At 44.3% G+C, this 24,130-nt stretch overlaps 1 protein-coding gene across 1 annotated transcript in view; it reads right to left on the reverse strand.

The window, feature by feature from the left end:
• The window catches only part of LOC142817739 (glutamate receptor ionotropic, kainate 2-like), a 333,822-nt gene that overhangs the window by 35,638 nt on the left and 274,054 nt on the right, over window positions 1-24,130 (reverse strand). The window contains exons 3-5 of the mRNA XM_075895249.1: window positions 11,361-11,612; window positions 2,432-2,610; window positions 913-966 (exon numbers count right to left, since the gene is read on the reverse strand). Coding sequence (XP_075751364.1) covers window positions 913-966; window positions 2,432-2,610; window positions 11,361-11,612 — 485 coding nt within the window. The remainder of the gene's footprint in view (window positions 1-912; window positions 967-2,431; window positions 2,611-11,360; window positions 11,613-24,130) is intronic.

The following is a 24,130-nucleotide window of genomic DNA, read 5'->3' on the forward strand; positions in this document are numbered from 1 at the left end:
CTAGTGAGGGAAATGATAGGTGGTGTCTCCACCTACATTTTTTTTGCTCGTTCTTCTCGCAGCATGTGCAACGTTTCCGGCATCGTTAATTAATTTTCAAGCACGCTCTATTGTGTCCCTCCAGGGACGTAGACAGAAATGTTTACAGCTCTCTATGTCATGGCAAAAAAAAAATCAGTGTGAGGGGGGGGGGGGGGACACGCCCCTTGGTTACGCCGCTGTGTCCCTCTAAAGAGTCCTGACGTAAAATGATACATGACTGTTTGAAATGAGAGCGCACTACGTAGACGTGGACAGTATAGACAGAGACAAGCGCTTACTACCACCTGAATGTTTATTCGGAAAGCTGCGAAATATATACTGACACGTGAAACGATTTCGCAGGCACATACGACAAGACCTAATCCTGTGCGCGTGTATACGTAGAGCGCTCTGATTTCCAACAATCATGTGTCGCCAACTCGCCCAACCAACCGTATTGAAAAGTAAAGTAAAACGGGCACAGACACTCAATACTCAATAAAGACGAAGGAGAGGCGTAAGCAGTCGTTCGGAAGCTCTGGAGAGCTAACAGAAGATGCCCAGGCAGCCACCTTTAACAGCGTGGGGGCGCTACGTGAGAAGCTGCCATTTGAGGCAGCTAGGTGGCGAGCTTGGAACAAAAGAGGAAAGCATTGCGTGAGAACCACCGCTGTGCAAATAGATTGGGGTGCGGAGAAGAAACAAGCCAAGTGAGGCGGCGGGGACCCGTGGTGAATGAAGAAAGGTGGAGCAGGGGGGGGGGGGGGGGGGGCGACGGGACACCGCAAACATGCGCGCGCTCCGCTAGCCGGCACCCGCGAGGCTGATATGATTTGCGGATGACGCGAAAGCTCCAACACGCACGGCGCGCTGCACTAAAGTGGTACTCACCAGAGACGTAATCAGGTAGCTGTGGCTTTCGGTGAGCATGCCAACTTGCTGCGCCTGTAGATTTTTTTCGGGGAAAGAAAAAGGAACGAATCAAAGGGGGAATAAGAAAAAAAAACATAGAGTTAAGAGTAGGACGAAAGCGAGTTAAGTAGATGTCACATTGCGTGGTACTTCAAATGAGGTACTATTATGAACAACACACAGTGAAGATGTTATCTGTTATTTCCAATTAATACTGTGCCTAACGAAAAACAAAACGATCACTTAAATTTACCCTTGTTTCGTTGATTCAAAAGCGGTAAAAGTTTAGAGAAGAATGGAAGCTTGACAAGATGAGAAATCCTTGAACACGGTATTTCGCTTATAACCAACGTTTCAACAAGTGGTCATGCGTTCTTCGATGCGTCACCTGCCCAGCCAAGAGGCGCGTATGTGTGCACTCAATACATTTTTGCTGTTTGGCGTAGAGTCTACGAATCTTACACAAACGCGCGTTACGGTAAATAATTACGTGATGCTTTGAGGAAGACACCGCCAATTGAAATAAGGAAAGTCGCAAAATCTCGCACGATCGGGATGCAATGGCATGGTAGAAGGAAGGAAGGAAGGAAGGAAGAAAGGAAGAAGGGAAGGGAAGGAAGGAAGGAAGGAAGGAAGGAAGGAAGGAAGGAAGGAAGGAAGGAATGCAAAACGAAGACGCCTCGTGCTTCTTCTGGCGTTCCGTTGTGCGTACAGATAAAGAAAGCCAATGAGCAGACTGGCAGGGAAAAAAAAACGGTGGGGGGAGGGGGGGGGGGGCGTGCGCACTGAGCAGTTATGAGTTCCGCAATCAGCCGTGAGAAGGCGCCTCGGGGATGTTTGACACGCGCTCCCGTGGTCCGCAAAATTTTGACCGCCACTGTACATCCAGCAAGTAGCCCGTATGATCGTCAAACCGTACTTGGATTTGTAGTCAGTGGAAAGAGCTATCATTGATCCGCACTAAAACGACTAATACTTCGGGTTGCTTCTTCCTGCTTATCACATTTGATGGCCGGAAACAGCCACAACGACCCGTCGATAATGATTAAGTATGTGACGTTAGCTAAACCGTAGTAACCGGGAAAAAAAACGCAGCATTCGCATTGCGACCGTAGTCACAGTGACATTAGCAGCCATTTGCTGTAAGAAGTGATGGTGAATGCGTAGGTCACAAATTCATATAGCTCTTGAAAGGAATATTATTCTTATCCGAACCATTTCGCCCTATCAATTGCAAGCGTATGTTGTTTACTACCAAGAAAATAGCTTGTCCGTCCCGATCAATAAGGCATCATGTTGCAAAATATAGTGCTGCTTAAAAAAACAAGCATTTAGTCTTTTGTGGGTACCACTGTGTGTATTTATAACATTTACCTGCAACACTGTTTCTGCTGCTCACTTTGCGTACTACAACACATACAATACTCAGTGACCTAGAGGCCTTTACAAAAGCAAACGAATGTGGCTTAAAATATAGGTGGCTATGTCACTCGCTCACGTGTTTCAGGGCAGTGAAAAGGTTTTCCCTCTTGACGTCCAGCACAACCCGTGTTTCCTTTGTCTTCTTGATCTTCCAGAAAAGGTCCCGGTACGGCTGACCAGTGTGGAACTGGTACATCTGAATGTGCCAATCATTGCCCCGGGCCTCTTTCAGAAAATCCTGAAGCCTTATGATACCTGCGGTAAGGAAAAGGCAAAATGTTTGGCATTATTCGACCATTCCTGCCACTATAGGCGGCGCAGTGAAGGTCGAAATGGCGGACGAGACAATGATGTCACGAGTGCTTACGTCAGCGTCGTAGAGCGTGAAGACGCGTTCATTGGTTTATGACTACTTAGAGACTGAAGTGCGTCGCTGTTTTATCACCGTGCGACAGCTTCGGAGCACGGCTACGTGGCACCGCCTGCGTCGCTGGAATAACCGAATAGCGGCAACGAGGGAATGGGCACGGCATACTTGCTGAGCACAAGAAGAGTAAAAGCACTCGGCGTTTGACACGCGATATACTTGGAGCGCGTGGCTGCCGTTGCTGAGGGCGAGGGCGCATGGCACGCAGGGTGACTGCATCTGGTAACCAACTGCTCAGTTTGTGGTTCGCGGTGGCACCGGTGGAGCACTGCGATACTTCGTGACGCGCAGCCGCAGCCGCTTCGCACGGCGTGGCAGGTGAGTGAGTGAGTGAGTGAGTGAGTGAGTGAGTGAAAAAAACATTCTGAATCCAGCAAATGCGGTTGAATCCCCACCTGGCTTATCCCTCTACGGGGCAGAGAGGTCCCATCCAGAGAGGTCCTGCAGGCCCCATCGCGAGCACGCTGGAGGGCCAGAACTTGTGTTCATACATGAGACTTCACAAAAGTGCGTCCAACTCATCTTTGGTTAACTTTGGGAACTGCCCGCAATTCCTGAACATATCCCAGAGTAGTAGCCTCGCCTGAGGTTCGCCCCGCCGCGTAGGTCTAGTGGCTAAGGTACTCGGCTGCTGACCCGCAGGCCGCGGCATCGAATCCCGGCTGCGGCGGCCGCATTTTCGGTGGAAGCGAAAATGCTCTAGGCCCGTGTGCTTCTATTTGGGTGCACGTTAAAGAACCCCAGGTGGTCAAAATTTCCAGAGTCCTCCAATGCGGCGTCTCTCATAATCATATAGTGGTTCTGGCATGTTAAACCTCACACATCATCGTCATCGCCTCGGGCTGTGCGAGAGCTATTAGGGTATATGTCCGGATATATGCTATCGAGAGGCAGCCCTATATACGCCGGCACCACCGCGAACCAGAAGCTTAGTGAATGGTTGCCAGATGCATGCAGTCAAGAACGCTGTCGCCCTTACCGTCGATTTCAACAGCAGCAAACACATCGCGCTTTACTCTTGGACCGCTGTACAGGCGCTCACAGTATAATTTGGGACGCCGGACAGGTGGTCGTTCACCAGCGGAGCACACGCGCGTGAATATACAGCCATGGTGCGCACGTGCGCGGTTTTCTTGGCAAGCATTTCTCACACCCTAGTGTGCCTATAACGGCGTTATCTTGCACCAAAAGTCAAGTGTTAGGTGGCTGTATAACAGCAGTGTCACAGTTACGCAGCATAACTGTGCCGATAAATTAGAAAAGTGCTATCTAAAAGATTTATCACGCGTCACGTAAGCAACTATTGGGGACGTCCAGGCACACGAATGCGCAAACACAAGCACGAATAGTAACACGCACGCACTCTCACAGCGCGCTGCAAAATGAGACTAGAGCCTTTTCGCCTCCATCGAAAAGGCAGTCGCCGCAGCCGGGATTCGATCCCGCCACCTGCGGGTCAGCAGCCGAGTACCTTAGCCACTATAGAGCACCGCGGCAGGGCTGAACAGCATTTCCAACAGCTACAAGTGAATCAGTTGTGCAGTCACACATCAAACAGTGAACGAACTTCACTACATGTAACTATATGCACACAATTTCAGGAGCAACGAGGTTTATCGAGTGACTGCGCTATGGTCAAGCCAAATAAGAAGATATAATAATAATTGCTGGGATCTTACGTCTCAAAAAGAAGATATTATGAGAGACGCCGTAACGGAGAGCTCCGGAAATTTCGATCGCCTGAGGTTTTTCAACGTGCACCTAAATCAAGGTGCACGGGAATCAATAACTTTCGGCTCCACCAAAAATGCGGGTCGCTGCGGCACATATTCGATTGCGTCACCTTCGGATAAGTAACCAATCACAGTAATCACTAAACCACCGTGGATGGCAACTATACACGGAAATTTAACCTGAACTTTGTAGACTAGTGAACGGGTCAAGGTTGACATCCAGGGTACGCAGAAAAAAAAGCGCTATCATGCAACGCTCTTGAGTTGTAAGCTGCAGTATATCCATAAGCGAAATTTATGCTTGACAGTGTCGATAGTTCTAACGTAAGTGCACGTGCTGAACATTCAGATGGAGCTGATTGGTAGAATAGGTGCTTTTGTTACTTATGTTCGCAAAAACGATATCGTGAAAAGGCTACATAGTGTCATTTTGTTTTTAGATTGCAATAAATGAAGAAGGTCCTGATCAACGAACGATTGCATCAGCAATAGACACCGCCATCCTCTTGCGATATGTGTGCGTAATATGTCTCGCTTAAAAGTGTATGATTGCACGGAATGTGGTCTCCTAACATCCCACGTATTTCTTATGATCGGTGTAAAAAAAAGAGACGAAGACAGCGGAGCACAATGTCACAGCCCGTCGGTCTTGCACCCTATAGGAAGTATGCACTGAAGGCAATGTGGCCGCCATATTGTAGTACAGAAAGCATAGATAAAGGTGCTCTTTCTGATTTTAATCTGCTTATCTCCAGAAAAGCCGGAAGCTGCCAATCACACATCAAAATTGCTCGTGATGTCGTCACGTGAACAACCCCGATACGATAACACTGTCAAACTCCCCGATCCTTTTCCACGGTTTGGGGCAGCGCACCGGTTAATCTAAGCGAGTTGACATCTCTGCCTGTCCTAGTTTTTCGTTCCCCATTAACAGTGAAACTCATTATCGAATCCAAACAGACACGCATAATTTTTTTATTGAGCTAACTCGCATAATTGATGCCTGCGCAAAAAAACAGGAAGTACCGTCATGCATTAAAGCTTTACGTCATTAGCATTTCAACTCTTGTGCGTGCGCAAGCAGCTACGAACTGGTTATTCGGAAAGCGGCGGCCGTTGATTCTAGCAGCATTCGTTGTCGATCGCGTTTCTTCAAAGCTTTAGCTCTTCATCTTTGAGATGACGTCTCTCTTCCGTTTTCACGGATACCATTAGACATCTGCTAACTGGCGTGCCTGGAATGCCTTCGTTCGGCACTGTTAGCAGATATAAATAGAAAAAGACAACCCATATCTGCCTTGTAAAAAAAAAAAAAAGGTCGCTTTACAGCGTTAAGAAAATATAATAATAACAAAATACGAGATGGTTCGTATCTGTCAGCATATGTAATGTACTAGACCATATCGAACCGAAAACGCTCGAACTGCTTAAAATACAGCGCTGGAAATAATGAGGCAGGACGGACAAGCAAAGGACGGACATTGAGTTAACCTCGCACGTCTTCTTCAAAAAATTGTGTACTCTGAAAGGCCCTCACTGATACGCCGCACTTTGTACGACGATACGGACACATCTTAATGCCATGATGGCGAAAACTTTAGCCGAACTTATTTGGAGAGAAAGAAAAAGAAACTAGCCACGTGAAAAGGCTAATGGCGGCAGCCCGAGTTGATAGTACAGGGTATACGAATTCGGCACCATCCTTGTAATGCCGCCCCACCGAAAAGAATGCGCATTAGCGGACGCCCTTTCAGCACTTTTATCATCGCTGCTCGCGCTCTTTTTCGCGCCGCTTCTCTGAAAAGCGAAAGCTTCTGCCTCCCTCCGAATAGATTTTTGAAAAGAAAGGAACTGTCAGTCGTGTCAGTCTGCCGTTCCACCCCACATTGACTTGCGGCTGTTTGATAGCGAAAAATCTAGAAAAATAAATAAATAAAAAACGCACTTCGACGCTATAGGAAGCGGAGTGAAGACGAGAAAAAAAGGAGCAACTGGTCGGAAAAAAGAAAAATGGCGTTCCTTTTCCTTAAAAAGAGGGAAGCATTCGCTTCGGTCTCTAAAAGAAGCTTTGAAGCGACAACCATCACACTTTATCGAGGCCAAAGCACAGACGATGAAATAAGTTATAAAGGGAGCGAACGACCGGAAGAACGAAGGAGAAGGGAACGAAATTCCCTATGTCCAGAAGATTTATTCTAACTGGTTTTTGCTTTATTCTGCACTCGTTTCGGCAACATTTCCCTCCCGTCTGTCGATTACGGTATGGCCGACTCGACCGATCGGCGCCCGACACTCTTGCCAGTTCAGCTCCGTCCTCTTCCAGATAGAGCGAAGCGCTTCTCTTTCGGACAGTCGGAGTGAAACGCTTATTCTGGTCGAAAGTGGAAACGTAAGCTTCTTCGAAAGACAAGTCGGGCATGGGCTTCACGAAACGGACGGTTCCCGCGCACCATCCCTCGCCGACAGTGTATCCGGAAGGCCAGAGCCGAGTGCCTCGTGGTGAGTGTTGGGAGGCCGACAAAATAAAGATCGTCAAGCACAGACGAAAGCCGAATACGCGCTTTTGAAGACGACAGTAGACGAAGTAGTTGGAAAGAAAAGAGTGTGAGTAGGAAAGAAAGAGAGAGGGAATCGCGTAGTTTGCGGTCCTTCGGAATGCGCCACCCTCGGTTATTATTAGGTCGGTACTTCTAGCTACGACTCTTTTCTTTCTTTTTGCTTCATTCGTGCCCAAAACTTCACACTCTCAGTTCGTGTCATCGGTCGTGAACAGATATTTTCACATGGCATGTGTTTCTTTTTTTATTGTTTGTTTTTGACCGTGGAAGCAACTCGTACACTTTCATGTGGGATTATTTTCGTTTCCCAGATCAAACGAAATGTTAGAGAGGAGAAAAAGAAAATATTGGTGTGATCGTTTCTTTCCTTGTTTATTTTCTTTTTTTTTGTTTCTCTGTGAGTGTGCCTTATGGAATGAGTTTCCGAAGTAGCGTGCTGAACCGTGGTATATGACTTCTACATCGCAAGATTACGAATCAGTTCATGACAGCGTTTTATCTTGAGAGGGGTGCAGAATAGCGCCATAGTGATGATAAACTTGTCCAAACCTGTGTTTGGAAATAGAGGCTAACGATTTAGAGAACTAGTTGCTTTACTATGGGAGAGCACAGAGCCATCCCGTGGGGCTAACACTAGTTTTCGTGACGTGAACACCCTTGTACAAATAGACGCACCGTAAAAAGAGCCTAATGTACTTAGAAAATAGGGTTAACGATTTAGAGTACTAGGTTCTCTACATTGGTGAGCATAGAGCCGTTCCGTGGGCCTCACACTAGATGAGTGTGAAACGGCACTCCACACTAGATGTTGCCGGCGAAAAATAAATGGTGTTTAGATAGACATTCTTAACGTTTCAGAGTACTATAGGTACTCTACTATGAAAGAGCATAGAGCCGTCCCGGGGGCCTCACACTTGATCAGGCCCTGTGTGTTTAGAAAAAGTGTTTAACGATTTTGAGTACTTGCTACTCTACTATGGGAGAGGCCCCGGAAACAAGATATTGGTGACAGTTTTGTCGTACAATTAAACCACGGTGCTTAATGCGTATATATACAGAAACGCGGCCTTCAGAGGTGCACTAGTCACACGGGTATTCGGATGCACCGTTTTCCATCAACAGATGCTCTCTCAACTGTGGGCCTCTTGGTGATCAGCCGTTTCGAATATTACAATTTGATCTTTTATGGAGGTGATTTGTCGTTTCGCGTTGCGAAATTTTGCTATTCGCGGGATATGTACGAATGAACTCGCGTTCTAACGCCGGCACCGGCACATGAACATATAGGCATGATGCCTACTTCGTAGGCGTGCCCTGCCACCACGCCCTCAATCAATCAGGGTCGTTTCGCTTGCACCAAAGAAAGACCGAATAAAAACAAACAACGAAAGAAAGGTAGCACATCAAGCACGCGCAAGATGGCCGTCGCATGTACCCGGTAGGGAAACCGCGTTTTATTTTTTGAAGAATTTTGATGCCTTTTAGGGGCAAAGCTCCTTAGAGCGGCACCCGTTCGTCCCCCGTAGTTTGTAACAAGTATAACATTTTGACCTCCAGGGTGGTGCAGGTGAGAGACTTCTTCTGTGCGTTGTTGAACAAGAAAAAAAATAGTGCTCAATGTACATGTCAATGGCTGCTAATGGGGAATGAGAAACAGGAGCATTCGGCTTTTAGTTATCGCGCAGGCTGCGATCCCCATTAGCAGCCATCGGCATGTACATTGAGCACTATCGGACAAGAAAGGGTTGCTACGTTATACTCGCTGGGTGTAACCTCCTTAGCTTTAGAAAGGTTCAGCGAGCGTTGAGCCGCAGTGCCATGAATACAATGAACTTGTATATACCAAGAAGGAACTCGAGGTGGTTAAAAATGGGAAGTAGATACGAAGCGTAAGCCGTAAGAAAGTAAAAGCCGAATTCTCCGCCTCTCATTACCATTTGCAGCCGTTGGCATGTACATTGAGCACTATCTGACTGAAAAAGTTTGCTACGTCATACTCGCTGGGCGTAACCTCCTTGGTTTTCGAAAGGTTTAGCGAGCGTTCGGCCGCAGTGCCATGAATACAGTGAACTAGTATATACCATGAACTCGAGGTGGTTAAAGGTGGGAAGTGGACCCGAAGCGCAAGCCGTAAGAAAGTGTGCGTGTGCCACTTCTCGTTTAGTCCTTGGAATGACTGCTGGATGGCGGTGCTTCTACATGGGGAATATATGATGAAAAGATGCGAGATGTGGTACTTGGATTGATTGATATGTGGGGTTTAACGTCCCAAAACCACTATATGATTATGAGAGACGCCGTAGTGGAGGGCTCCGGAAATTTTTGGAGTGTTGAATAGATGGACGAACGGACACACAGACAAATTCATGGATGGACGCATGAACAGACGCAGGGGCGGCTGCATGGACGAACGCAGGGACGGACGCACGAACAGACGCATGCAAGGATGGGCTGATGGACGCATGGACGGTCACACTGACGGACGCATGGACAGACGGAATCAAGAACGAGTAGACGGACGAATTCTTCGCCCGACTCTCCATCATTCACTCCGTGGATATGCTGCCATTTTTTTTGTCATTACATTTTCGACATCACTCTTTAGGCAAACCAGTGCGCTTTTTAATTATGAATAACTACCTCGACAGGAAACATTAGTTACGCAAGCCTTCTTTTTTCGAAAACAGCTAAAATTTTCAACCATGTGACAGGATGAATTACACGATCAGTCTATTACGTGTGCTTTCGACCTCCCTAATACACCAAAGCTTTGTTCCACTAAAAGCAACTAACGAAGCTTCCCTTTCGTGAAAAAACGTTGTTCCACCTGCCTTCGTCTTATTTACAGCTTGTATTCTAATATCTTCCTGTACTCACAATACTTTCATCTCTTGCTTTCTCTTTCTCTTTGCTTCTTGTATGTCTTTTCTGTATCTGTTTCTATTTCTTTCTTTTCGTCCATCTTTTTCTCGTTCTTTTGAACTTTTTTCTCGCTTTCTTTCTTTTTTTTTCTCTTTTTTTTCTCATTTTATCGCTTCTCCTTTCTTTTGCATTTTTTCTCCCTTTTCCTATCTTTTTTTTTCTCTCTCTACGTTCTTTTTCTATCTCTCTTGCTCGTCATGGATGTGCTCCACTTCACCGAGCAGAGATTTCGTTTAACGCTCGCAGTAGTCGCACTAAGTAGCGGTGCTCGACCAATTCCTGTGGCCCGTATACCCACCTGAGGTGCTCTGCACGACGGAGCACATATATCACTACCTTAACCCTTTTAGCACTGGATTTTATTTTGTGTTTGTTTTGTTTTGTACTGGTGATTTTTCCACGTGCTTTTTTTCTTATCTTTAGGACCTCAGAAGAAAACAAACGAAGAATTGTGCCAGTGCTGCGAGTATTTCTAAAATAATGAACATCACGTGAAATTATGTTATCAGGCCACAGTGTTTGTAAAATGAGAGAAGTGGCTTCTTTAATTCTGCTACTCACTAGACTATGCAAAATGTGAAGCAACGTCTGATTTATGAGTGTGATGGTCAATAAAATAGCTTCGATACGTTGCCCTGGAAATCACACTTATCCACCTCAGCAGACGCGCCTCAGCTTCACCCAAGGCTTTGGTCATTCTTCTTCTTCTTTGTGGCCTCTTGTCCCGCAAACGTGCCCCAATTTTGGTGTAAATGACAGTGAGAATCATCGAAGGAGCATTTCCTCAAGAATGAGCAGTATTGGTTTCGTTTTCGAGATGCTAAAGCAAGTCATGTGTGGTGGCGCCAACTGACACCGCCAGGGTTGAAAGGGCAGTTTCGCAGTTAAAAATCAGAACCCTTCCCCAGTCGAAAAAAAATGGAGACAAGAGAAGCTTAATGTTTACTACCTGACCTAGCACTTTTCTTTCTTTCTTTCTCCCTTTCTTTCTTTTTCTCTTTCTTTCTCTTTTTCTTTCTTCCTTCCTTCCATCTTCCTTTTTTTTTCTTCCGTGCTTTCTTTCTCTCCTTCGTTCTTGCTTTCTCATTCAGCTGTGCTCCATACCATACCATTTTCCTTCCTCCACGCCAGATATTGAATAGCACGGACGCTAATGAAGAGTCCCGACAGTTCGTTCAAGCCCTTCTCAATTTAATGAACTAGTGGTCAGTAGTGGCATTTGCCCTCCTGCTGTGACGCACACCCACCGACGTTTCCGCGTACGACAGCAGCCACACCGACGGCGACAAACGCAATTCAATCTACGCATGAAGAGAACCTTGCGCTATTAATACAAAAAAAAAAAAAACTGCCTGACATACATACCTTCGTGGTCCTCGTAGACGAGGGCGAACCTGTTCCAGCCCCATGTCTTGATGAGGTCAACGTACGCCTTGGCTAGCACCGCGGGCTTTGGGAAGAGGTTGATGGAGAGATCGTCCCGCTGCAGCTGGAAGTCCCAGCGCATCTCGATGTGCGGCACGTCCAGCGCGTCGCAGATGGACTGCACGTGCATGCTGGTCACGTCCGACGACGGCCCGAAGATGCCCGCGATGCCAGTGTTCAGCAAGCTGCACACTGCGAGGAGGAGAGGATTATTGTCCCATACTTCTCATACGACGGCCGCCCGTCGTTAGTCATTAGGCGCATCCGATCAACTCGCCCTATCAGGCAGGGCTGTGGAAAGAGACGTTGGCTATACACCGAACGCACTAAGTCAAGTAGAACCACTTGCTCTTTCATCTCGTGATTGACACTGCGGACATGACAGGCGCCAGGGTAAGAAACACCGAGAGGCCAATCAGCCGAATGTTTGGTGTGCCAACACGGCGGTCAAATAACAGGGGTATAGAAAGTTATTGAGAAACGGGGGAGCCTGTTTTCATAAAGCATAGGCTAAGCAGACTCCATTACTTTCGAAAAAAAAATTATTTCTTTCAGTTAGATTTTCACAAGACCTCTTCTATATTTTGTTGAGACAAAACCAAAACTAACTAACTAACTAACTAACTATCTAACTAACTAACTAATTATTACTTAACTAACTAACTAATTTACATAATAAATAAATAATTAATTATCTGACTTACCTACTTACCAACTAACTAACTAACTAGGACAGTCATATTGTACTCCATTGCATGGTTAGCAAGCAATGTAGAAGAAGGCTAGCGCACACCAAGCGTTTTGTAGTGCGCTTGTTTATCTTTGACTCGGTACATAGTACTTCAAAAATAATCGGATTTCATTTGGTTGCGTCTAACTAAAGAACAAGCCCTTCCAATAGCCACTCTTCTTTCGTGAATGATTTAGGTAGCTAGCAATTAGTTCTCGCGTAATTGTTGCAAATAACGGTGGCACTATCCATGGGGATAATTATGATAGCCAGAATTTAACGTACCAAAACCACAATTCGATTATGAGTTGAGCGCTCCAGGAATTTTGACTCTCTAGGGTTCTTAAACGTGCGCCTAAATCTAAGCACACGTGCCTCAAGAAGTTTCACCTCCATCACTTTTTTTATGAAGGGTGCATTTCCAACAATTGCGCTTCATTTGTACGATGACTGAAGTTTAAAATGCAGGATATTGGTATTCCGAAGAGAAAATACGCTGACACGTTTAGCTTTGAATGATCTTCGACTCTATTGAAAACTAAATCACCTAATCAGGCATATATAAAAGTTGAGTAGGCGTTGGAGCCTGTGCCTTGAAATGTAAATCTCGAGAATATCCTTGACCGAAGGAATGGCGTGACCGCTCTGGCTGTCCGCCTTTCGAACGTGGTGAATAAGTGTTCACATGAAGTAAATCTACTCATACTTTTATTTTTGCACAATTGTTCGCCATGTTGCTTCAGTGTTGGTAGGTAGTATCACTTTTTGAGAATTTTGTGTTAAAAATATTTTTTAAAGAGCCGCTATAGGCCACTCCGAGTTAAAATACGAGAGGGTGATTTGCTTCTCTCCTTCAGTGTTCCTTTTACAAGCACTATATTCATCTGTCCACTTATTTTATTATAAAACACGTGGACAGTGTCAACCCTAATTGTTGAGCCCATCAAGATACCACGTTTTTCGACTACCTACGGTTTTCTTATTTGGGCAGTCGAATACGCGCAAAACGAAGTGAAATCAGTTGATCACGCACGCCAGTTTCGCGAGTCATCAAAGGCTGCACGAAAAAGTAGGGTAACAGACAATTTACAACGGATGTCCTTCGCATGTGGACCAATCGAGAGCTCATTTTATCACGACGTCACGGGGGCAGACTGATGGCGTCATGAGTTGCGTCCAAAATACGGCACAGGCCACAAGAGAACAAGACGTACAAGCTTTGCATTTTCAGCGTTTGTTTGCAATCCTGTAAGAATTTTGATGAAGGCGCCAATCGAGGAAATTGTCGTCTATGTTAAATGCTTTTCTGATTTAGGCGATTCTTGATTCCTATATTTCACTGCACCAAATTAGAATGCAATTTTCGTATAATGAGAAAGACATGTACTTCATAATGTGGTCTGTTATTACTTGTGCTGGGCGCGTGATTTTTGAGTGCTCTATACTTAACTCTAATTATGTTCACGGGTGTTCAAAATGAGGAGTTGAAGCGAAACGTCATCCATAAAGACGCACTTAATGAATGGTACCTCGTGCATTATATCTGGTCATGGCCACCTGAACAACAGTCTCTCAGTAAAGGTAAAACGAACTCCGAACCTTTCTTTTACACTCAGGCAAACAGCTTTGATAGGATGTAGGGAAAAAATATCTGTATACCACAGACAGAAATAAATTTCTCATCGATTAGGATAAAAAGCGATTCCCTTTTCGAGAAATTGGCGGTACAGTTAATATTATTGTTTGAAAAGTTTTGGTTGTGAAAACACATGCTTGGGCGAGTTGGTTGTTTCTCAAGAAGAAAGATTGAACAGTGCAAAATAGACCGAAAAAAAAACATATTTGTTCATCTCTCTGCGTGTTCCGTCTCCTCCGCACTGTTTAAATCATTATTACGTATTAATCTGCCTTCTTGCTGATTCATTCAAAATAAAAAGCTATGCAGCACTGCAAGCAAATGCTGAGCCGTCGTTCAGTGTATGCTCAACAATTAGGCATCGAGCGCAGCCGATTTTATTGACCTCAAGTGAATTCGTTGCCTCTCCCTTATAATAAAAAACAAAAAAATATCAGTGCCAGGTTCCTCTTAGATGATGTCGAAAGAAAAGAAGTAAAAAAACACAAAAACACGCCGAGGTCCTGCCCTTTAAACACTAGGTACACAGACTAGGGGCGGAAGGAGGGAACGAGTGAGCAGGTTTGACGTTTTGAAGCTTAACGCAATTACAGGCAGCCGCGTGATGGTCGATGGCTTAACACGAGGGCCCCGAAAAATGGAAGAACAAGAAGGACATTCGCTCGACGTTCGGTTTTAACAGGTTCCACGCAACAGGTTTAATTAGGGTTACCGAAATCCCTCTAAGTCTTTTCTAAACGGGTGACGGTGTCATTAAGCAAAAAATAAAAAAAAGAGATGTGATGCGGGACTATATGTCAAAAAAATACGGTGAAAGTTCAAACGCGTTCTTTTACGCGGGGTCAGAGAAATGGTAATTACTGGGTGAACCCCAAACCTCTTAACCACTGTTATGAAAACTATGACAACGCCCTCAGTCACGCTCTCACAGAACGATGCTTCTTGACAGGTAAGCCTTTAGTTAAGGGCCCGTTTTCTTTTATAGACGCAATATTATTGAGAACTGACACACAATAATTCCAGGTAAGGTATAGGGAGTGTTAATAGAAGTAATTGTAATGCACATGGGAATAACGAAAAGTGGGTGAAGAGATAACTTGAGACCCGAAGGATGCAAACCTGCGACCTTTCAATAACGCGTCCGATGCTCTACCGCTGAGCTACGGGGGTGGTCATCCCCACCGTCAACTTTATACGGTACAAATGTGCCATTCAAACGTGGAAGTGTCAGTCAAAGTTTTACATGTAATAGCGCCAATGGAGGAAGACAGCAGAGAGAGAGAGCAAAGGCAGCGATGTTAACCCGTCTAGAGAAACTGGTGTGTCACCCTACACCGTTGGAAAAAATGAGGGACCTTGAAAGTTGTAATAGAAAATGTTGCAAAAGGGAGAGAGAGGAAGCGCACAGGTGTCGGAGTCCATCAGTTCTGTGCAGAATACGGCATAAGTGTAAGTATACAGTGGCTCTTGTAAGCCCGTTGACCTTGAGCATTTTAGCAATGCGTTCGTTGCCGTAATCATTGATGAGTGTTGAGGACAGTACGGCATGGTTGCTCGACATTGATATTCACAGCATGAAGATTAACTATGTTTTCAAGCAACATTACAATAGAAATAGATTTACTTTTGTATTTGAACAAAGCCATCCTCAACATCTTTTTTTGTGGGGACGAAGCTTCCTATGCGGGTCGGGCGTCCGCGATGTATGTAGTTGTAGTAGTACGTAGCCATCTCCATGGCCGGACTAGAGGAGCGGCACGCCCGCACCCTTTTCAATTGAAGAGGAAACCAGCGCATGGTAATCATGAATGAAAATATAGTTGTTTCTGATGAAATGACTTACAGAGATGATTAATCGTAACTTAATCTCCAATAAAATTTGCGTTGAATTAAATGCTTACTAAAAAAAAACTAGTATCAGAAGAACGCACTTTGAGCACTATCTGACCAGAAAGAGTTGCCACGTTAAACTTGCTGAACGTAAACTCCTTGGCTTTAGCAAAATCCGCATCAATGTAATAGGCGAGTCCAATTGTGGGTTGTAGTCGGGACGGCATTACGATCTCCCATAGTAGAGTACTATGTGCACTGAATCGTTAAACACTTTCTCTAAACACAGGTTTACCGAGGGTTGGACCCTGGTGGCATGATCATAAAAAAATAGTCATATCGCCATTATCTAGAGGCGGTGGAAGGTGGGAAGTAGACACGAAGCGCCGGCCGTAAGAAAGTGCGCGAGTGCCACCTCTCATTTAGTCCTTGGAATGTCCGCTGGATGGCAGTACTTCTATATGTTGAATAAATGATAAAAAGAGGCGATATGACAGTACTTGTAATGTTAACTAGATGGACGGATGGGCAGATAGACAGATGCACGGATGGACTCACGCATGGACGGACAGATGAATGGACGCATGGACGGATGAGCGCAGGAACGGACGCATGGTTGAACGCACAGACGGATGCACGGACGGACGGGCGCACCAATGGACGCATGAATGAACGGGCGTATGGACGCATGGACAGTCACACAGACGGGTCCACGGACAGATGGAAGCAAGAACGAACAAACGGACGGACGCTTTGCCCCACTCATCATCAGGCACTCCGTGGATATGCTGTGATTTTTTTTTTAATTTCACGCCGACTTTCATATATACGCAGTAACGCTGTGAATTTAGAATTCGAAGGACAGGCGGCACGCAGATAGCAAAGGAAAAAAGCGAAAAATGTAGGTAAAGTAGAGATGTTAAATGGGGTGTATACATAGCATGTTAGCCAATTGGCTACCATGAGTTAGAGCAAAGGGCTAGAAGAAGTAGAGATGATTGCTTCGATGAGCAACCGCTTTCTGAAGATTCACTTTTGCGGGGCCAGAACGTCCGAGCTTCCTACCAAAAGGCGACGAAGGCGCTGCTAAACTTTTTATGGTCAGCCAGCTTCGCAAACGATTATGACACTCCCTTGCTTGTGTGTGCGTTTTTTTATATTTTCACCTTTTATCCTTTTTTTTCTTCCCTTACTTTTGTATCCCCTTACCCCTTCCCCGTGCATGGTAGCAAGCAATATTTCCAACTGATTAACCTCCCAGCCTTTCGCTTAACCTTTCTCTCTTTCCCCCTCTACCAGCTAAGGGCACGTAATGTAGTAAAGAAAAATTGTTTAAGGATCTTGCTCAATTTTTATTACTTATGATGTGATTTAGCATACAGGTGTGTATTGCAATAACAATATACATTGCTTAAAAGTAAACATGTTTTCTAAAAAGTGGACGCACAAAGAAAGTGTGCAACTTGCACCAATGATGAAAGACTGGAACCAACACTGGGGCTCATGTTCGACCGAGTTTCTAAGTTGTTGTGAAGATGTACGAGTATTGTTACAAGAAATGAGCTAGTGCATCCACCAACCATAGTTGTTCCTGACTTCTAAAATCCTTCCCATTTCTCGCACACCCTCATAATGCGCACCTGTCGAAAAAGCCGCATAGCGTCGGTAGATTCACAATCGCTAGTTTTAACCTACACTCGAATGATACACTGCAAATCATTTCACACCCTTCAGGGTGGATTTTTGAATAAATCACCCATCTTACACCTATTATTTCTGCCAAACTTATCCGCATGGGTGTAAGTTCTGCAATTCCACCTTTTGTACGCCCATTTCTCATATTTAGGTGTATTATAGGTATATGTTAGCAAATTACACCCAAGGGTGTTTCCTTGAACGTTACACCTATCATATATGTATATAGTTTAGAGCATTAATACATATCACATCTCAACGGATGCAATCAAACCGCATGCCAAAAGTCTGGTGAAAAGATCGATGTTGCGGCATTCGTTTTCATTTCTCATAATTCATTCGCCAAAATATATCGTGCTTTGTATTCTATTTATTAAACCACCCCCTATTTATTATATTCAGAAGATTCCTCACATGTTCAATGACTTAATTCATGGGTTAACTTTTTGGGATTCCTACTAAAAATATTTTGCTGCCGCTTATGTCCATTCTTCCCTAATTCTCACAGAGACATCAGTAAAAGAGATTATGTTGCACTTAAACATAACATGAAACGATTACACACGGTTTTCGACAGGCTATCGTGGGCGCTTTCTCATTTGAAATCACAATAAGTTTTTGTACCAGAGGTCCTGATTTATTAAGGATGATAGTCTTTTTTGGGGACCTTCAACGCAAAAATTTTGGTCTGCCTGCCTGCCTGCCTGCCTGTCTGTCTGTCTGTCTGTCTGTCTGTCTGTCTGTCTGTCTGTCTGTCTGTCTGTCTGTCTGTCTGTACATTTGTCGGTTTGTCCACTCTATACGGCATCTGGTACTTGAAATGGCTGACCTCATCCGCAGCGCCTACCAGTGTTGCTCAAGATTGAGCGTTCATGCTTGTGCAATCGTCAATTAAAAATCCATGATTGCGCATGTCTGTGGCACCATAACAACACGTATATATTCTGCATGTGCATCTTTCACTAGAAAAAACATACATTAGTAATATTAAGCGCCATAGCGCTTATCACGCTGCGCTGACCATGAAATGCTTGCACGGAACAGGGAGTGTTTCCAACGCTTTGCTAAGGTAGCGGAATCTACCCGTCGCCTTGCGTTCTACACCTTATCACCTCTGAGATGGGCGGGCACACCCCTATCAAAGCCACACGCTTTGTTTTCTAGGAAGACTGCCAGATGGCGCTCATGTCTCACGTGCGACATGATTTGATGTTCTTTTTCGCCTTAGCTGTACGCTCGAGGCACTCAAACGCAGTGCCTACAGAATACCACTCACCGACTTTCTTGCGCAGAACACCAAATAAATGTCCTGTTCACTCTCTCCACACGCAAGACTATCGTCTTTTGACGACATTTGCAGAAACATGGAGATACGGGGCCAATGTTTTACAATGGGGGTCCATATATTTCCTCACACTGAAGTATTTCGCATCAATACACGGGTCCCTGATTTATTCGGTGAGTTATATTTAGATCTATGAACATGGGTCAGTTCAAATTGAATGTTTGTAGTATTCGCATTACCACGGAACTAGGCATGTTTGCAATTAACAGGCTAAGCTTACTCTGATGCAGCTGCTGTGCACGCATGCTGCGCCGCAGGACAAGCTTGGCGCACATACGCTAAGCACGGGTGAACTCTTCCAATGGGTCGCACCACTCTGGGGGCACTTAGTGCTCTTTTTATATTTACTGAAATGCACGCTTGCGCGTCGTATAATATACACGTGAACGATCGTAGACAGCACTAGCGCAATGTACCCGTGCCAAAAAGATGGAGAGTAGTTGACTAATTAATTGCAGCATTGTAATGGACAGTTGTTACTGTCGCGTTACAATGCACTGATAATCGCACATTGGTATGCTCACACAAAATTTAAGACTTGAAATAAAAGCAAGCGTCCTTCATACTTTGTCGGTAAAAAAAGCATAGCCCCTGGTTCTTGCTGAGTGGCAGAGTGTTATTTAAAAGAAGCTAATAGCACAGCAGGGGTGTTGCTAGGATTTATGCGTGCAAGGGAACAGAAAGAGGAAAAAAGGGGGCCTGGCGCAATTTGTATGTAAATTTTTGCCTGTAGTTGCATACGTGCGGATCCGAATTGCGAGCTTTCTTTTTTTTTTTTTTTTTTTTTTGCGAAATGGGCCAAATCCTGACCCGAAAGTAGCTCAAATGACACTCAATTGGCTCATACATACGTTCACGTTTCCTCTAAAACAGTAATATTAAAACATTATTTATAAATATTACTGTCCTAGAAGAACGTTGATAGTATGTATATGTCAAGGCAGCCTTAGTTGAGCTTGTTTCGGTTCTAGATTTGCCCCATTTTGAATTAAAAATATCTCCTCAAACGAACATAAATAAGGGTGGGAGATGTGTCAAATATGGAACAACCTCCTTGCCACCCTTCCCTAACTTTTTATTTATATCTATGTTCCGCAAGTAACAAATCCGAAATGTCGAAACAACGCCGCAATAACGCCTCACCCGGGAAAAAAAAAAGTGCATTACGAAGGCTACGCATTTGCCACCTGCACACGTCAGTGGCAAAAAAAAAGACTTTGAAGCTCTGCTAGCAAATAAATATGTTGTCAAGCATGAAATATTACACTATATCTTGGAGGCTTGACATAGCTTGGAAATTATATCATAAAACGGTACTGCTATGTGTTTCGGTTTCGGTTTCGGTTTTGAGGTCTCGGGGCAACTGCGCATCGCCATCGTCAACAGGCAGACTTTGAATTGGGTGGTAACATGTCGTGTGCGTGTTTGCTGCAGGCTGACAGTGGTTTATTATTTTACTATTCACTTGCTTTGTCAGGGACGCGTACTTATACGGCTTGCACAGTTTAACTTGTGCTAACAGTAGATACAGTACGTGTCACTGCAATCTGTGGCGTGTCGGCTAGTACAGAACAACTTCGGTGCGGCGGTGTGTGTGTCCTCTGTCAACGGCTTTCGTTGAAGCTTGTGCCCGCCACAAGCAGGGTGTTTCCGATCAAGCAATCAACGGACTGTACGCTGGGAGCTACACGGAGAACGCTTTTGGATTTCGTGCTATTGCTTAAAAGGTAAGCTTTCGTGTATGCGAACAACGAAGTGCAGAAGTGCGTGCCTGCCTGCCAACTCCCGATTTGCCCGCGATACTCGTAATTGCAGGAAGCGACCGTCTCATGGCGTCGGTAGCTTCGTGACCTTCGCTCGCTGTGTGCTTATCAGCTGCGATGTCTCAACAGTCGCAGTGTTCGTGAACCTCGCTTTGGGGCATGGTTAAAGAAAACGGGGGGATGTGCCCCGCGCAGATAAACCTTACGGCATTCGGCAGCGGGTGGGAAAACAAAGGGGGGGGGGGGGGGGGCTGAGCGAGCCGAGGTGGGCGAAAGAAATGGCATAATAATAATAATAATAAAAACGAAGCAGATCAACGGTAAAAGAGGCGCCAGCTGTCAGTTAGCGGGACTGCAGTGGACAAATGGGTCGCGTTTATTACGCGGGAGAAAAAAAAATCCAGATTTCAATGACTGAAGATAGGGGTGCGTTTTTAATGCGAGTAAATACGCTAATTAAAGCAACAATTGAAAAATACTTAAACTTTGTATCAGTACCCCTTTGATGCCTGCGCTTTGCAGCGGCGTGACGTGTTTTGTTAAAAATCGTGCAGCTAACCAAAGAATTTATATGTACCTTGTTTAATCAGTGATTCGCGCTTTTTATGCCTTGCTAGGTTTGTTTATATTTATACTAGTATATCGTAAATAATCAGGATATAGAAATATTGATCTCCTTTAATAAGGGATTGAATAGCCACACTCAATTGCACACATCTTTTTGCATTTTTGCACCATTGTACTGCGGCACATAGAATACTGTAGAATAGAATATTTCTGTATATTTTGGTGTAGGGTTTTGCGATGTGGTTACATATGAAAGCTTAGCCAAAGTGTACCAACAAACACGCACACAAAACGTTCAGTTATACTGATACAGCACAAATGATAATGGTGTAGGCATAGTTAGTCACTAAAGAACACGCTCGCGAAAAACAAAATGAGGATGGCGACACAGGTGGCTGTAAATGAAAGCAGGCAGACCTAACAGCTCTTGTCTGTTTCATGCATTTTGTCTGTGCAGGTTTCATCCTTACGAATGTAAGGACACTGATCCAACTAATAAGCCCTCCATGCATATATTCCTGTTAGTTACTTCTCCAATATGTCGTGCATTTTTTAAATTACACATATTTATGGTCCAACAGTTCAGAGCTTATTGAGCATATATTTAACTTACTTGTGATACATTATCTGTTGCATGGCTGTTTTTATGAATTAAAAAAAAATTCAACTGCGAAAGAGCTGCTTATGCATGCACTCGAAGAATAGGGTTAGCACGTCTTATTTATTCTTGAGAGTAGTCAGTTTAATCATGGCCTAAAGTAATCATTTTGTTGACCAATAAGCAACCTGTGAAAGACATAAAGTTATCGAGTACACCAAATTTATGTAACTGGAGAAGAAATTTAGAGGTGAGCTTCCACAAATACACAGTGCTGTTTTTCCAGCAGCAGTTGTCATATTGTAAGTGCTGTTGATCCTTCCATATTGGGGCTTGCTCGATGTTTTACACTATTTTCACACAGTAGATTGTACATCTGTGATGTGTACATGTCTACACAACGATCCTTCAAAGTAAATGATAAATATTGCTGCTTTTCTGTCTGAATGGGTTTATATAATTTTTTGTATCAACCATTGTAGTGGCCTATTGGTTAGGGTATTCTAGCTTAGCAAGAAAACTTAATATAAACGCTGCAATTTGAGCTTCCCAGTATATTTCAAGCTTTTTGGTAGGTGCATGATTCAAGAGAGAAGCACTTTTTCACCACCACCACGGTAGTGAAAAAACCATACTCAAACATGGCACTTGCATTCGTACACTAATATGCACAGATGCTTGTAAACGTAAAAGTAAATAGGGGTAAAGCTGAAAGTGGAGAAGCTGGAGCTTTTTATTATATGACACATCATAATGAGGTTCTGATTGTTCCCAGTATTTTTTAAATGCTTAGTTGAATGTTCTGCATCTCTTACATGCAGAATGTTGAAAGGAAAGCACACTACTTCTTCTACGATGGACTGGGTGCTGACAATGCAGTACACTCTTCATCACAACCTGAAAGCAGCTGTTCCGGGCTCACGACCTCACTCAAAGGGTCGCAGCAGTGGTGGACGCTACTCATAGGGTGCACCAAATATCTTGTACATTTTAGGAACATTCCTCTGATGGGAAAGGCTTCATCTCAAGCCATGTGTCCTATATACCTATTTATATTTTCAATATAAGTATCAGTTTACCATCAGATCAACAGCAGTGCGTGTAGAAATGTGTACAATGCATAATGAAAAACTGTAGATGGCCTAGATGTCGCCAGTGTAAAAGGTTGAACCACTAATGGGTCATTCCACGCCAAACATCCCAGCTATTTTTTGGCGACCATCTCAAATGTATTAAAAAAAATTGTGATGATTTACTGCATTAAAAACAGTGAAACAGTAAAATAATTTCAAAAGAAAAAAAATTTTCGGTCACGTAGTTGCCTTCTGAACTTACTGGAATGTTGTTTCAGTGTGGTTTGTGGGAAGGTAGTTTAAAAGTACTGCTCATTGCTTCGATACCAAAATTTGTCTACATGTTAAGTACAAGTTCATGTGTAAAGTGTTTGAAGCGCAGTAATATTACTGCAATTTCACTGGCACATACGCCTCCAAGACTAACAATGTGCTTTATACGACTGGTTGGTGCTGTATGGTAGACAAAGGAAGTGCTTAACAGCGCAAAGGACAAGAAGGGAAAGAAGAAACGAGAACAGAGCCCTGAACAAACAATCAAAGTTTATTGCAAACCAACTGCAATATATAGAAAACAGAATCTGCGCATAACCACGCACCATAAGCAGAATCGCACATACATGCACCATACAGCCTACCTTATCAACAACCGGTCATGTAAATGGACCCAAGATAACTAACTTCACAGCAGTTAAGAAAAATTGAGGGTACGCTATCACAGGAAGCACCAAGTTGTTGAATATAGAAAGCTTCACTAATCTCGTTCTCGCGCCAATTTTTATATCCCCCGTGATCAAACACTTGTCGAGAATTGGCTGACAACAAGACTTATTACAATGGTCTGCCAAGTGGCTGGGAAGGAAACCTTTTAGAGAGTTAGCGTACCCCCTCAACCGATCATTCATGCATTGCCCTGTTTGGCCAATGTAACCATGCCCAAAAGTATAAAAATATCTTGTAGAGAATCGCTAAAACACATTCAAGATGGCATGTAGCGTGTTTCTTAGTGCATTCTTCTTTCTTAGGTCCTTCGCTGTTGACCCTGTGACATAGCCCAGCGAGTTTATCGCGTGTGCAGAACACAACTCTTACACCTATTTTGCCAGTGACCTTCTTTAGCCTTTGGGAAACTTCGTGTATGTAGGGAACAACAGCCTTGCTAGAATGATGCTTGTTGAGTTAGCTGTTGCTTTGTCTCTTATCAACCACTCTTAGTGACGTTAGGAGAGTCTCGGCAATGGAAGTTAGCTCGGGATTAGAAAAGCCTCCTTGTTGAAGGCAGTGAACTTGGTGTGAGAAACTGCACTCTATCTGGCGGTGACAAGAGCCAGTTAAAATTGCCTTTAGGCAGGAAAAAGCGATGCTTCACTTGATCAGCTTAGAATGGGCGGACGTAAAAAGGAGGTTCTTTCTTGAGCATGACTCGTACCGCCAACATACATGGTGAACAAAAAAAAAGCATTTCTAATTCTA

The sequence above is a fragment of the Rhipicephalus microplus genome, chromosome 5 (genome assembly GCF_043290135.1).
Source record: "Rhipicephalus microplus isolate Deutch F79 chromosome 5, USDA_Rmic, whole genome shotgun sequence".
Classification (NCBI taxonomy): Eukaryota; Metazoa; Arthropoda; class Arachnida; order Ixodida; family Ixodidae; genus Rhipicephalus; species Rhipicephalus microplus.